At 43.1% G+C, this 16,001-nt stretch overlaps 1 protein-coding gene across 1 annotated transcript; it reads left to right on the top strand.

Moving 5' to 3' along the window:
- Window positions 1–565: 565 nt before the first annotated feature.
- Window positions 566–15,696, top strand: LOC308308813 (fibulin-1-like; the record flags this gene model as incomplete). The annotated part of the gene is made up of 14 exons (XM_080754265.1): window positions 566–584; window positions 2,409–2,517; window positions 6,454–6,589; window positions 6,924–7,077; window positions 9,033–9,119; window positions 9,339–9,476; window positions 10,163–10,300; window positions 10,823–10,966; window positions 11,738–11,860; window positions 12,668–12,793; window positions 13,280–13,399; window positions 13,517–13,648; window positions 14,703–14,826; window positions 15,321–15,696. The coding sequence occupies 14 exons, from the start codon at window positions 566–568 to the stop codon at window positions 15,694–15,696; spliced, it is 1,926 nt and encodes a 641-aa protein (XP_080610391.1).
- Between the last annotated feature and the right edge of the window lie 305 nt (window positions 15,697–16,001).

Raw genomic sequence — 16,001 nt, 5'->3', positions numbered from 1 at the left:
CCCAGTGTCATCAATATTAAGGGCATATCTGGGAATGGGCATGTTCTGACATGCCCATTGCCCATATATGGGCATTCCCAGATCACACTTGCAAATGAATTACGTCCTTGTCCGTTCTATGCCCATATATGGAGATCCCTGTCCCGATGTCATCAATATTAAGGGCATATCTGGGAATGCCCATATTTGGTAATGCCCATATATGGGCATGTTCTGGCAATCTCAACTGGTCCGATATACATCAATGGCCAGATAGTCAAGAATTGGCGCGACCTCGAGGTCGCATGTCACCCTGAGGCGTCTTACTAGTAATATCAGGCAATGAGTGACATGTGCGACCCAATTGGCTAGGCCTAGTTCAGTTCTTATACTGTGTTATGGAAATACAATTTATATTCCCTTTCAGGCTATTGATCTATCGATTATTGAGTTGAGATTATTGAATTGATATAGATGATATATTTAATAGCTGATGTTATGAATGTAATATGTAAGCAAGAGAAGTAAATGAGTACGATAATATGTCTTATGAGATTAGGCCTCAGTGTACTGTGTACACGTAGTTATGCAGCAGCAGGCATACAGTAGGTCAAGTACGCTACAGTATTCCCCTGTAGGCAAGCGGCCGACCCAGACAGCAAGACGACAAGTTAAGGTGTTATGAACGCAAGGAGAATGTTTCTTATATCAGGCGTCAGTATTCTGGCTAGGGCAGTGACTACGGCCTCGGCTTATAGCAGTGGGCCTTCCATTCTCAGTCGATAAGAATGGAACACATGTTCATGCAGCATTGGTCAGGGTAGTATCGCCGCTCTCAGTCGCTGAGCGTTAAGCAGCACATTTCATAGTTAGGCAGAAGTGACCTTACATACTCGAGTGTTGAGAGAATACATCTTTTGGTCAGACAGAAGGAATGTCAGTCCTCAGAATTATCTTAACAATGTGTATGTATCCTTGCAGAATCTGTATTTAAGCTGCCTCAACATCCAGATCGTGGTCAGACTCCCGTTGTCTTTCGAGACAACTGGACCCTGTCCACCTATCCTTCTTTCATCTCTTCTTCCTTTCTCCTCTCTTCTTTCTATTCTTTACTCTCATTTTCTCATTATTGTATTACATAGGAATTATTGTCATTTTATTATTATTGTCATCTGTTGTATTGAATACATCTTTTATAGACATATCAGTGTCTAACTCTTCATTCTCTCACCGAGGAAATGTTCAATTTCCACAACATACTGTTTTACTTTTTAAGATAGCCTATGGTTTTAAACCACCCCTTCTGTTTTCTGAGCAATGCTTTTAACAGTTAGGTCTATTATAGTCTCGCTAAATTGTAGGATAATAGCCTAATGTAGGAGTAGCGGCTGCCAATAGGCTATAACGCCTCGTCTTTCTAATGAATGAATTAACATGCTATGGTGCCTCATCTTTCTGCTATTGCAGCAATTGTTTTCATTAAAAGAAAAAAAAAGAAGATACAGGCTTATGGAGAACTAAAAATCACTTCCAGATCGAGTGCAGTGCCATTTGGAAGCACGCCCAGTAGGCCAGTCAGGGCGGTATGAATGAAGTTGTGTTGTGTTGTGTAGTCAGTCAGTGTGTCTCCTCCTGTCTCCACCTCCTGCTCTGTTAATAGCGGCTCAGAGAGAGGATCCTACATAGTGACAAAAGGGCCTCCAATAAAATCTATCCGACACCGACAGGGACCAACACTTTTTCTTAGTTTAAATGGACATTTGGATATTATGTTTTTCCTTATTATTAGGACTTGTGCGCGGACAAGGTAAGTCAGGAAGATTTGTATGTAAATAAGAAACGTCGTTTTATGATATGTCTTGGCAGAATGTCAAAGACAATTATGGAATATTTGGTTTTGTATAATATGGCTTCTACTCTGTTTTCTTTTAAGTGAAGAATAATGGCATGACGACCTAACTCTTTTAGAAAATTATCTTATTAGGCCTATTGTCATATTGCCCCTGCAGGGCAACTAGGCTATAGCCTAGTAGGCTACTTGTCCGACTTTATTCCATACATCTGATCTTTCCCTTCCTAGATAGGCCTAAACTTTTTTTTTCTCCATTGACTTTAAGTAAAAAATTAAACTTTTCCCAAATATGGAGAAGATGACTGACATCATAGACCATGAGACTGACTGACACAGTGCATGCATTCCAAGATATGGGCTTAGCCTAATATTGATGACATAATATTGATGACATCATGGATCTCCATATCCAAGGACTGACAGATACAGAGATATTTGCTAGTGTGACTAGCCTGCCCTCAAGGCAACCACACTTGCAATTTTCAATTGCATCATTCTAGTTATTATTATTAGGCTATTTTAGGCTACTGTTATCCTATATCGCATATCTCCCCTCATATTTTGTGGGCCTTTGCAGAGTCCCAGGAGCCAACATTAAAGGAGTGCTGTGAGGATGGGAGGAACCGGGCCCTGGGAGGACAAGACTGTGCAATCATCCCCCTGTTCTCCTCCTCGCATGTCTGCAGGTCAGCAAAAACACCTGGTTCCAGCAATGACCTTACCTTCTCCACCACTGGCCCGGGGCCTTATTGTGTGTGGAGGCCCCTTGTCAAATTATTTGACACTGCAATGTAATATATAATATGCCAGTGGTGGTTCTCAATCATCTTCATGTCAAGGACTCCCAATTTAATGCGTATTTTCCCCGCAGACGCCCATCTGAAAATATTTTGTGCCAGGGACCCCCATACAAGATCAGCTTTGTTAAAATGTTTCTAATATTTCCAAGTTTTCACCTTTTTCAAGGTTTTTGGAAAATAGCACATTTGTGTTGCATCATGACACGTTGTGAGCTTGTAGATCAGTTACTTTCAGATAGCTGATGTATAGGGTTAAAGTGGTTAAAAAGATTTTAATGGGGGAGGGGGCACTGTATGCTATTTGGAGACCACCGTACACCTATATGAGTGTATGTTTTTAGCATGGGTGACCCACCCAGCCGATTAGCCCAACCACCCATTGACTTACATACTATACACAGCAAAGGTGAGCAAGGTGATCATGGCACTAGGTCCAGTGCTCTATCCACTGTGTGTGAGAGAGAGAGAGAGAATTGGTGATGATATCTTTAAAAGCAGGAAATACCCTCGGGGCTGAAGGCCGCTGATCATTCCACCCTGAGTCCTCAGTCTCAACCTGAGCCCACCACCTGTCCTCGCTACAGGGGAGGATTTACACGTACTAATTAACTAACTACATAGCAAGTACAAGGACTTAAGTGCCCCCCCTGGAGCATTTTAACACCAAAAAGGGCCCCTGTCTGACTGTAAGAACACAGAGGTGGTGATTGATGCAGATAGAGTGCCGTAACACCTGGACAACATATGGACGCTGGTGGGGAGACATGTGCAGGGTGGAGACAGGAATGAGGTGTTGTAAGGCGTTGTGAGCATGTAGATCTGCTATTTTCACAATAGAATCGTGTTATACAAAATGTAATGCCTCAACTATTAGTGCGGAGGGTCCCCAGTTTAAATATGATTATTTTGGGAGTCGTAGCCTGAAAAGTTTGATAACCACTCTTGTAAGGGAATTAAATAAATACTGCGTGCGTGTGTGCACAGTGCACACGTACGTACGTACGTACGTATGTATGTAGGGTTTTATAAACATTCAAGTTTTAATGAGAGCTTGTGATCAAATAATAACTACATTGGATCCATTGAAACATACATATTTTTTTTCCATTTCCTTGAAATGTATCAATTTTGGACATAGAAGGTCTGATTTCGACGATTACATTTTCACTTCACCCCCCTTTTGCGTTCCCTTCACTGGCTTCTAGTTGCTGTCTCTACTGGTGATGGCTTATGATGAGGCAAACAAGGACATGGCCTTTCCTTTAGGATATGATCCACTCCTACACCCAATAACTACACACTAACCAGTAAGACTCCCTAATCGGGAGATAAGCGACCGTAGGTCACTTATCTCCACAAATAGGGCAAAAATTTGTTTTTCCAAAATCTTCCTGAGCCATGTTGATGACATGAGTGTAGACATACTGTGTAGTGATTTTCGTGATTTTAGGGCAACATCTGTAGGAGCAGTGTCCAAAAATGTGTTTTTAAAAATCGGCCTGAAGGTGGCGCTATATGGGACAGATTCATGTTGATGGGATGAGTGGAGACATATTGTGTAGCAATTTGCGTGATTTTAGGGCCAAAACTGTAGGAGTAGTGGGCAAAAATGTGTTGTGAAAATCGGCCTGAAGGTGGCGCTAGAAGAGGGCCATGTGAGAAATGAGGGGTGGGGTCTCCGAGTTGCCTTGGCGGACGAATAGGTACCGGCCGCGGCTCTCCCGGACGCTCCTAGGCCGAGTTACGGCATTTTATGTGAGCTGCAGTGGAGGGGGTCCTCCACTGGGGGCGTCACCACTTTTGCATCCGTTCTGGAGCACCAGGAGTGGGTGGTCCCCAGGAATTCCCCGTGAGCAGCCCCGTTGGGGTGGTCATTTGGTAATTTTTGCACATGTGCTCATTTTTTACACTTGGGGGTCCCCGAGGGAGCTGGGGGTCCCTGGAGCTCCGGGGGTCCTTGGAGGTTGTAGTTTGGCAGGTAAGGAGTGTGTGTGCAAAATCTGGCATGGATCGGGGCAACGGTTGCGGAGATATGAGCAGGGCAAAAGTGTGACGTCTGACGTGTGACGGACTGACTGACGGACGCACGGACACCTGGTGGAGCTTTCTGTAGTAAGTGCGACCTACGGTCGCAATAACTAACACAGGCCAGGGTGTCTGTCCCTCCCATTCCGAGACACCCTGGCCAACGCTTCATGGGGCCTTTTCCATCGGCAAGGAACCGGTTCTGGTTCTTCCTCCCGCCTATGGGATGAACCAGAGGTGTGCTTTTCCACCGAGAACCGGAGTTGGTTCTGAACCGTAAAGGTTGGTTCGGAATCGGAACTGGAACCACGAAATCCTTGGTTCCTCTGGTTCAATCATGGTTCAATCTGGTGGAAACGCAAGCCGGTTCACAAGAACGAACCAAGGTTCCCAAGAAAGTTGAACCGGCACTGGTTCTGGAACCAGTTCTTTGCCGGTGGAAAAGGCCCCCATGAGTCCTCCTCTTCTCCCTCATGGCTCCCGAGCTGTGGCAATCGCAATGCAGCGCTTCTAGAGAGCAAGATCTTGTAGATTGGTTATTTTCTAAAGATTTGGAACACATTGGTATATTTTGATGCTAATACGTGTGTGTTGCTTTTACAACGTTACCTACTCAAGTAACATTTTGAATACAGTAGTTTTACTTTCAAACAGTATTTCTACATTGATGTATTGCTAGTAGTTCAGTTAGAAATACGATATCAAAGGGGGGCAGAGCCCCTGCCCATTGGTAAAAAGTGCCCTCTCTCCAAACCATTTACTATGGTGAAGCTCAGCCAGAAGGATTAGCTCACCAACAAAATGACTTTTTTTCTGTTGATTACTCATGCCATGGAGACCATTGAGTTAAATAATATTGTTTTGTAATTGTCACATTCCTAAGACAAAAATGTGATTATAGTAAATTTACCTCCATTGATTCCGGATGGGGACCCGAATGCAATTACATTTATTGTAATACATTTTTCGTCTTAGGAATGCAGCAAAAAACTAAAAATATTATTGAACTCTTACTCAAGTCTCCATGGCGTGAGTAATCAATAGAAAAAAAGTCATTTTGGAGGTGAACTACGCCTAGAATTATTGAATGCTTTAACCAGTGAAAAATAGCAGATATACAAGCTCACAGCGCGGCACCGAGTGCCGCGCTGCGAGCTTGTAGATCTGCTATTTTTGAAAAAGTCGTGAAAATGTGTGCAAATCTTTGAATATATGTATTTTCTGGGGGGTCCCTGGAACTAAATATTTTTAGTTGGGGGTCCGTGGCCAAATACATATCATTTTGGGGGTCCTTCTTATGAAAAAGTTTGAGAACCACTGACATAGTAGTCTCTCAAGAACAGACTAACTGAGCCCCAGTTAAGTGAAAAGGACCTTTTCTTTCACGATTGCTGACATAGAAACATAGGGTTTTACAAAGACCTTAAGAAGGATTCAAAAGACACATAGAATCAGGTCAAAATTCTAATTTTCATGATTTTTCAAAAATAGCAGATCTACAGTATAAGCTCGCAGCGTGGCACTCGGTGCCGCGCTGTGAGCTTGTATATCTGCTATTTTTCAATAGTTAAAATAATGATACACAATAATGTGTACCCGTTCTAAATGGGTTAATTGATCCCTTTGAACTTTGAAGGGGGCGCTGGCTAAAGTTGCCCTTTTCAAGCCCCTGCCCCTCCAATGCCCTCTGCATGTGCCTGAATAGGAGTACTTCTTCCACTACTGCAGCAGAATCACCTTGAGGGAGGGCGAGTACTGATCACCTTTATGCTAAACCTTCTGCCGTGGCTTTTGCAGGATAGCGCAGGAGCAGTGCTGTGCGACAGTGGTTATAGAGCGTCTCTGCAACAATGGCATGGACTTGGCCAAAGAGCAGGGGGCTTGTGAGAGGCCCTTCTTCCAAGGAGTCCCCTGGGAAACACGTGTCTCCAAGGTGGGAATTCTATAGCCTGGAAAACACTACACTTTTATATACAGTAGTTTCAATAGAACATATTACAATACGGTTTCAGTCTGCTCTTTAGTGTGCAACTATCATAATAATTATCTTACAAAAGCAGTCTGGCGTGCAGAAAACATTGCAGCATGTGTATGTTAAGGCACACTTGCCACATAATTAATAAATTCTACATTTAAATATTATATCACTTTCAAGATCAGAAAATACGATTTTTGAACACTTTCTCTTGTTTGTTTGTTTTTTCTTATCCTTCCTTCCTTCCTTCCTTCCTTCCTTACTTCCTTGTCTCTCTGTGTTTGTCCTGTAGACGTGTTGTGACTGTTGCATCCTGGGGCTGATGGCATTGGGCCAGGGTCAGGGCTGTGAACTGGGTCTGTCGCTGGGGAAAAGCCAGTGTGCGCACGCAGCTGAAACCTGCTGCGGGAAGAACGGCACAGAGGAAGCCAAGCCCATCACTCAAGGTAACACCCACCCCAAAATAACGCCCCCCGCTGTGTCGCCAAAAGTTAAACGCCTACAAAGGTAGAGTGAGAGCAAAGAGATACAAAACAGGAAGATGTATACATACACAGTCTAAACTTTACAGATTCATGATGTCACTGATCAGTGATCACATGACCCCACAGTCGATCCTATTCAGTTCTAGGCAACACAGGAGGGGGGCTTTTTTCTTATTTCGACACAACAACTCTAAGGTGTAGTAATGACATAGTTCAATGTTGAAAATAAGTGGTTTTCCCATTTAAGTACTTAATTCATAATCCAAGAGTTGTGTTAGTTTGGGGAACCCTGTGCTAGAGAACAGCAGCTGTAGGCAAGCAGGCAGGGAGGGGATATTCAACAGTGTCAGCTCAGTACACACCTTGCCAAATGGTGACTCACTTAAGACCAACTGGTGCTTTGTTGTGGCTTAAACCTTTTAGCACAGAAGAGAGAAAACAAAATTAACATTTGTGAACCATAGCACCACCACCAACACAAGTATTATCTATGGAAAGCTCCACCGGCTGTCCCTCTGTCCGTGACGTCACGTCACACTTTTGGCCCTATTCTTATCTCTGCCACCATCATGCAAAGTGGTACACAGTATCTCTAAAGTCATGTCATCACATCAACATGGATCTGTCCATTTAATTTCCCATATTCCCTCCTAATTGGCTACGATTGCCTTCTAAAGTTTGTGTATGCGACCTGACGGTCGCTTATCTCCCGATTAAGGAGTTACTAAACCTGGAATCTGTCTAAAAGAAATTGTTAGCTAAAGCGGAGACATCCCTGCATGTGTACATGCTCTCGACCAGAGCGGAGGACTTTAGGAAGTGATGTGTAGCGATTAGAACCCTGGCACAACAAAACGTTGAATCAATCAGTGAAATAATTTACCCACCTAAGCCCTATTTTATACTTGTGAGCTTGTAGATCTGCATTCTTTTGGAAAAAAACCTAAAAAGCCTATGATGACATGTCCAAAATAGGACCAGGTTTAATGTGGTTAAATGTGAGTTCTCCTTAACATTCTTTGCAAAATGGTATAAAAATGAACACTCTTTATTAACTTTAGAATGAAAGTGCCAGAGTTTGGGGAATTGTAATAGATGTATTAAGCTACTATCTCCCTGTGAACATGGACCGCAAGAGATGTTGTCTTTTGCTAAGTGGGGAGTTTGGTACTGTATACTGTATGTTGTTTGATGGATGCTATCATAGCTGTACTTTAGAAACGCAGTATTTGATTGTATTTCTTTCACAGCTCCACTGACAACAGATATAATGTCTTCAAGAGATGTCACTTCAAGAGATGCCACTTCAAGTGGTGTAACTTCAATCGGTGACACTTCAAGCGGTGTAATTTCAAGCGGTGACACTTCGAACGATGTCAGTTCAAGTGATGTGACCACAATGACAGAGAAGGAAAAGGACTTCTGTCAAGGTTTGGCACCCCTTCACAACATAATTAATTAATCTCCCTCCTGCTAATGTGTCCTAAGAGGCTTAGACAACTATAGCCCTGTGCAACAAAACACCCTGCTAGGTTTTCTCTCATCAAGTAAATTATCTGTGCCTCTTTTGAATTAGGACAGCAGTTATTATTCTCAACCTTCTTAATTTCATGGACCTCTCATTTGATATGATTCATCTCACTGGAAACCCAAACTACGCTATAAAATCCTCCGTAGTGTGCACAAATGGAACCAAATGGACCCGTAAGGGTAACTCTCTGAGGTACAGACCCGTCCTCAACCTCAAGGACCCCTGGTGGTCCCTGGACCCCTAAGAACCGGTGTTTGATCAGTTAGTATGAAAACGTCCAGCACATGTCCGTGAAAGACGTAATCTTGTAATCCTTTTACTTAATAAAGGTAATATATAGGATTTTATGATGATGTAAGGTGACGTGTCGATTGTTTCTTTGCAGAACACAATTGTTCCCAGCTCTGTCTGAATGGTGCGTGCACTTGCCGCCACGGCTATCAGCTGAAAGCAGACGCGGTGACCTGTGAAGGTAAACGCGCAAGTCACGCAAAGAATCATACAAATCCTGCTATTGTTTGCCCTACATCTTCTTTTTGTTCCAATTTAGCTGTTGTGTTGCCCAATTCTCTCTGTTCTAGTGCCTTGTCACTGTTGACTCCTACACAAAGTGCACAACGCAAAGATATTGACGTTCTTGCCTTGGCTTGGGTCACACTACATTGTCCTCTGTCCATGTTTCTTTCCACAGATGTGAATGAGTGTCTGCACGGTGCTCATGTCTGTGTCCAGGGTCAGGTGTGCATCAACACAGAGGGTTCGTATCGCTGCCAGAGAAAGACCAGCTGCGGGACCGGCTACCAGCTCACTGACGACAACCAATGTCAAGGTAGTATTCCTGCCCAGACGTCGACTCTCCACACTGCTCGCCAAAAATAGCAGATCTACCAGCACACAATGCATCGAGATTCTATGCGTTGTGAGCTTGTTGATCAGCTATTTTCTGCAACCTGTGTAGATATGTCGCGTCACCAGGCTTTCCACACTGCGGAAAGCCTGGTTTCCGTTCCAAACTGTGTGACCTAGTCTAGGCCATGAATTCCCCAACTGATATCCATATCCAGCTGGGAACTGCAATGTTATAATCTTAAATGTTCTCATACAGGAGTCTCTGAATGCGCGATTCCGATTGCTAAAACACAGCATTCTCCGGTGTCTTGTTTATCGATAGCGTGTTTATTTTCCCAAAACATTTGGACTTTTGGGGTTTCTATCATTATCATCAACTATCATTTACGTATTGTGCTCATGTTTTATATGGCTTCATGGAAAGAGTTACTCATTGTCATTTAACGGTAAAGATAAGACGTACATTGTTAGTTCCACTTTTCAGAAAATACATATAGGAAAAGTACAACTGCATAAATACTCCATAGAATATAATAGAAACAACTTGATGTAAATCATTTTTAAGGTCTTCGATCGTCCTATTCTTCCTGATGTATTTCACCTAATGTCTGTCTGTCTGTCTGTCTGTCTGTCTGTCTGTCTGTCTGTCTGTGTGTCCCTGAGCAGACATTGATGAGTGTGTATTGGGGACTCATTACTGTGGAGAGAGCTTTGCGTGCAACAATACACCGGGTTCGTTCCGTTGTCACCCTAAGGAGCGCTGTGGAGACGGCTTCATCCAGGATGCAGTTGGCAGCTGTATCGGTGAGTTTGGTGTCACACGTACCTCCAAGCATTATATCATCTCCACCAGGCCCATGTTTTAGCCCCATGTTAATGTCTGTCTGTTTTGTGTGTGTCCACTGCTAATCTTAAAAATCACTACACGATCAACGCCAAATTTCGCAAGTACGTTGCCATAGGCTAAATGAAGTCACTCCCTGAATATCACATTTTGTGAATATGTACAGTGTATATGGTGTGGCTCTGCAAGACTCCTAGCCATCTATGACAGACAGGGTCTGTGCGTGTCTTATTAACAGAGCAATGATGATTGTGATGCTGTTATCCAGGGAAGTTCTGTAACGTTTTCAGGTCTTTGGAGATAAAGTAAACAAGCAACATCTAAAAATGAATCTGTTAATGGGAAAATGTTTATACTCAATACGTTTGTGTATCTGCAAATTCAAAATGACTTATATAGACTCTCTAGTCTCTAATGCACAGTAGTTATATTTGAAATATCCATTACATTAGTGTTATTATTTGTTGTATTGCACCTGACAGATATTAACGAGTGTGTGGCTCAGACCAGTCCGTGTCGCTCTGGCGAGACATGCATCAACAAGGTGGGGTCGTACACCTGTCTCAAGAACATGGTCACCTGTGGTCGAGGATATCGTCTGATCGAGGACGGGACGCGCTGTCAAGGTAGTTGCTGTTTTCTTTTTTGTAAATTATTTTTTTAATGTTATTCCCCCTATTTATTATGATATTTTCAGTCCGCTTTTGATCCTTAACTAGTCCTTCATAATTTTAGCTAGAAAAAAATAACCTACTAAATCGAATAATGTAATACTAAAGAGGAGAAGGTGGAAACATTTCTTATTTCTTCTAACATAATTTCTTATCATTCATTCTTAAAGGAGTAGTTCACCAATTTTCAACCTGTCTTCATCTCACTAATGGTCATGATAAAATATCATTTTTTTTCCCTACTTAGTCCAAGTCTCCTAGGAGAGCTGTGGGAAGTTCAGAATCCATAGTCTTGTGACATCATCATTTTCCCCCCAAAAAAATGTATCAATATTTTTGAAAAAAAAAAAAAAGATTTTTATTATCGCGAGAACAATGGCTTCCACTTTAAAATTGCAACTTTTCAGGAATAGAAAGCCTGCAGTTTCTATAAGCTGGATTGGCAATCGATGATGTCACAAGACTATGGGTTTCTGACCTGCCCACAGCCCTCCTCTGAAAAAAAAAAAAAAAAAAAAAAAGAAAAGCTATTTTTGAGTGAGGATCAATTATATGAACATAGGTTGAAAAGTGGTGGAGTGCCCCTTTAACATTTCTTATTACTAAATACAGAAATGAAGCAATCAAGTTGATGTCTGTCTCCTTGTCTTTCTCCTGCTGGCTTCAATCCATTGTTCTCTTTTCCTTTGAATCTCTCTCTGTATCTGTCTCTGTCTCTCCCTCTAGACGTGGATGAGTGTCGTGTAGGTGATGCGTGTGGGGGTCATGGCTGTGTGAACCTCATAGGGACGTACCGCTGTGAATGTAAAGCTGGATTCGTCTTCAACAGCAACATGAAGCTGTGTGAAGGTCATCATTACTTATGATTAATATCTACTCTTGTAGTTGGATCGCTTTGTTGCAAGAGTTTGCAAATGTTTCTTTGCATACATCAGGTCACATCTGGACAGATGTCACACTGTAAAGTCCTGGGTGTTAATTTAACTCTGAGAGCGAATTATCTGTTAAATTAGCCTACTAATTTATATATATTGTCGTTGTCGGGTGGAAACCTTGTATGTCCAAAACCATTCGTTTTTATCATTTAAAAAGATGAACTAAACTAGTGAAAACAGCCGATCTACAAGCACACAACGCCTCTCACCGCGAGGTGTTGTGTGCTTGTAGAACATACACATTTGAAACTTGGAGATACAAGGCTTCTGTCCAACGATATGCACCACAGCATGGGTCATTGATGAAACACAATGCATCATGTTATAAATATGGACTCAAAGCACACTGTTTCACAATTACAAACATTTAAGTTTACCCTTTGAGTACATAACTGCATCATTGAAATTCAAACATGTACTCAAATGGTAAATATTAATTACCAATAAATTGAATCTAATTACATTAATTTGCCTTGGTATAAGCTATTTAACATAATTCTGGATTTCATAATTTAGATTTTTTATTTGGGGCGGGGTCATTTTGTTTCCTTTTGACACCATTTTGAGTTGATTTCAGCCGTCAGGCTGTATTCCAATATGTGAACGACTTTTTAGACTTACGATTCATTTTGTTGTTTGTTTCCCATCTTATTTTATTATGATTTGTTTTCTATCTTTTCCATATATTGTCTGTTGTTAACTGCTGTATCATGTGCTCCAGATATCAATGAGTGCCGGCATTATCCTGGACGACTCTGTGCCCACAAGTGTGAGAACACGGAGGGGTCCTACCACTGTAGCTGTACCACAGGCTTCAAACTGTCAAATGATGGCAGGAACTGTGAAGGTAAACTCACTCCTGGCCTCTTCAGCCCTATATACTTTGTTGTATGGTGATTTGAATAGTGAAAATACAGTATAGTAAATGTCTCTATGAAAGAGTTGGGAGACCACCTCAAGCCACTGTAGATGTACTAGTTCTATATCTAATAACTATTAATTTAGCGAATGTCTGTCTGACCATCTGCATGCTGACATCACTGATACTACACCGTTTCACCGCCATGGTAACCGTCTGTCTGCATGCTGACATCACGTCATACTCTGACATCATGCTCTGACGTCATAGTACTGACATCACAGACTGGCCTGGAAACAGAACACCATGTTTGGGCATAAAGATCTGCCCAACGGGCTCTCCAACATTACTTCTGAGACTCCTACATTCAATCCCTCAGATACTGTGCACACCCCTTAAAGTCTGTTCTAAGTTTAAGCAAAGGCAAAGTTGCATAGTTGTTACATTATGCTGTGTGCATTTTATTTTGGGCAGACGTGAACGAGTGTGAGGCCAAGCCGTGCACCCAGGAGTGTGCCAACGTGTACGGCTCCTACCAGTGCTACTGTCGTCGCGGTTATCAGCTGAGTGACATCGACGGAATCACGTGTGAAGGTATTTTTTGGATTACCCTCTGCGATGTTGAAGATGCGTACGGATTTTCCTTCGTGGTGTTGTGCCTTTTGTCTGAGTTTCAACCGGTATCTCTCTGATCTTCTCCTCTGCTGTCAGACATTGACGAGTGTGCCCTGCCGACTGGAGGCCATGTGTGTTCCTACCGCTGTGTCAACGCCCCTGGGAGTTTCTTCTGCACCTGCCCCCCAACGGGCTACACACTGGCTCCCAACGGACGCTCATGTCAAGGTGAGGGAATAACATTATCTGTACACACCTTCACTATCCTGTGTGTCAAGTTAACTGAAATGGACACTTACAGTATGTCCATTTGGTTTAATTTTGTAACACTTATGTGTCCATTTGGTTCCATTTGTACCAGCCTTTGTTATTAATTGGTGTCAAATGCACGTGACAGTTGTCTGAGCAGATTGTCTGAGCAGATAAGGTTGTGAGTACATTTGAATCTGAATGTTGCAGAAAACCTTTTTCTGTTTTGTGTTCATTTTTTGCCAGTTTTTGTTTTGCTTTTGATTTAGATAGAAGGGTCTGGGGAGGGAGACAAGAAACGAAGGGCAGCGTAACATAAGGGAGATATCATGTGAGTCGTCTGTGCACTGACTGGCTGGCTGATCCACCAGGCACCTCAATTTGATTGGTTTTTATAACCTGTTAGTGACAGGGCTTTAGGGAGGATGAGCATTGTCTGTCTGCCACAGGGTGGCCATAGCTGAATGGTTAGAGTGGCTGTACAGTATATGGGAATCAGAGGTTCCCTTGTCCCAGTCTAATAAATGCTCTCCAGGTGTTGTATTAATAGCGCCCACTGCTCCTAATAGTTAAAAATGCAGAGGACAATTTAATGTACCGGGAAAAAAATTACCCCAAGGGAATTATCACTTTGATCCCGCTGCTTCAAGTTTTGGTGACACCATGGCCCTTCCATTAGAACCACCCTCAGGTCTTTTTACATGGGAATGTCTGGTGCTGTTGCTGCTTGTGAATGCGAGAGGACATTGGTTCAAATCCAACCACATCTTGTCTTGCCCTTACTTTAATGTCTCTCTGTGTCAACCTATCTAAAATAAAAATATTTAATCTTAAAAAAGAAAAGAAAAAGCAGCACAGACTCAGGGGCTCGCCAACAGGGCTTTTGGATTCTTGGTCTTGCTCCTGGAAGCGTCATCATAATTGGTCCCAGATGTTTTGGTAATTGTAACTGGCCGGATACTTTGGTGCCAATTCAAAACAACAATTAATTACATTTAACCCCATTATTATTCCATAATGATTATGTTTTCAGACATTGATGAGTGTGCCACAGGCAGCCACTCCTGCTCTGTCACTGAGAGCTGTTTCAACATCCAAGGAGGATTCCGTTGTTTGTCCTTCGACTGCCCGCACAACTTCAGACGTGCCTCAGAGGGGTAAGAGCTGATCTCTAGCACTAACTGATTCAATTAATTAAATGAACCAATGTACTGAACCAATGTACTTCAGGTGACCGGAGTCCATCACGGCACTGTAATTGGTTTTCCCCAGATCTACAAGCTGACAATGTTTCACAACGCTTGTACATCTGCTTATTCTCAGGGAATGTTCGCTCATTTTCACCAAATGTTCACCAATATTATGACAGGTCTGATGTGCATGATGCATCTCACTCTCTCCACACCTAGGTGTGCCCTTTTATCAATTATTAAACGACTAACGCATGGAGATCACGCCTATTGGCATTTGGCACCAGAGCGACCAGAAACGCCAGTCCCCCTTGTACTCTTAAACTCCCTTTCTTTCACTCTCTCACTCTTCACTTTCTTTGGCTTCCAGTCATGTCTTCCTCCCTCGTTGATCCGTATGTGCCGTGGTTTATGCCCCCTCACCCCCCCGTGTACCCATCCGCTGCGTTTCTCCATTTCAGCCGTTGCGAACGCGTAACGTGTGAGTTCACGCGGGATCCCGCGGCGTGTCTCTCGCTGCCGCTGAGGATCTCCTTCTACACCGTCACCGTCCCCGCCGACGCCCCCGTCCCCGCTGATGTCTTCCGCATGGGGCCCTCCAACTCCGTGCCGGGGGACAACATGCTGCTGAACATCGTGTCCGGGGACGAGGACGGATACTTTGGCACACAGAGGCAAGCCCACGGTGGAGTGATCTCGCTGCGACGCTCCCCGACCGGGCCCAGGGACTTCTTCCTGACCGTGGAGATGAGGCTGGTGCGCTACGGAAGGACACACCTCTACATGGCCAAAATTTCCGTGTTTGTCACCCATGATCAGCCCCTCCGCCTGGTGTGACTTGAAGTCTAGACTAGAATTCTAGTATGGCTTCTAGTATGGCTACCAGACTAGAAGTCTAGTATGACTAGAAGTCTGGTATGGGTGAATTTACCATACAGTGAAATCTTCAGCATTCAAGCAGCAACCCCGAACTTGTTTTGTTGAATAAAACGTTATTTTATGTATATTAACGCAATATAACTGGCAAGCACATCGGCAGCAGTGATTGGAGGTGGTCTACCTACCTTACTCTTTCACTGAGACATTTTGGCCCTGGTGTCAGGTACCTGAAGCTCTCCCCTGGCCAAGCAGGGATTGTCTCT

The sequence above is a fragment of the Nannobrachium achirus genome (genome assembly GCF_963921795.1).
Source record: "Nannobrachium achirus genome assembly, chromosome: 23".
Taxonomy (NCBI): Eukaryota; Metazoa; Chordata; class Actinopteri; order Myctophiformes; family Myctophidae; genus Nannobrachium; species Nannobrachium achirus.
Note: the sequence above shows the minus strand (reverse complement) of the source record. Positions and strands in the feature narration are given on the sequence as shown.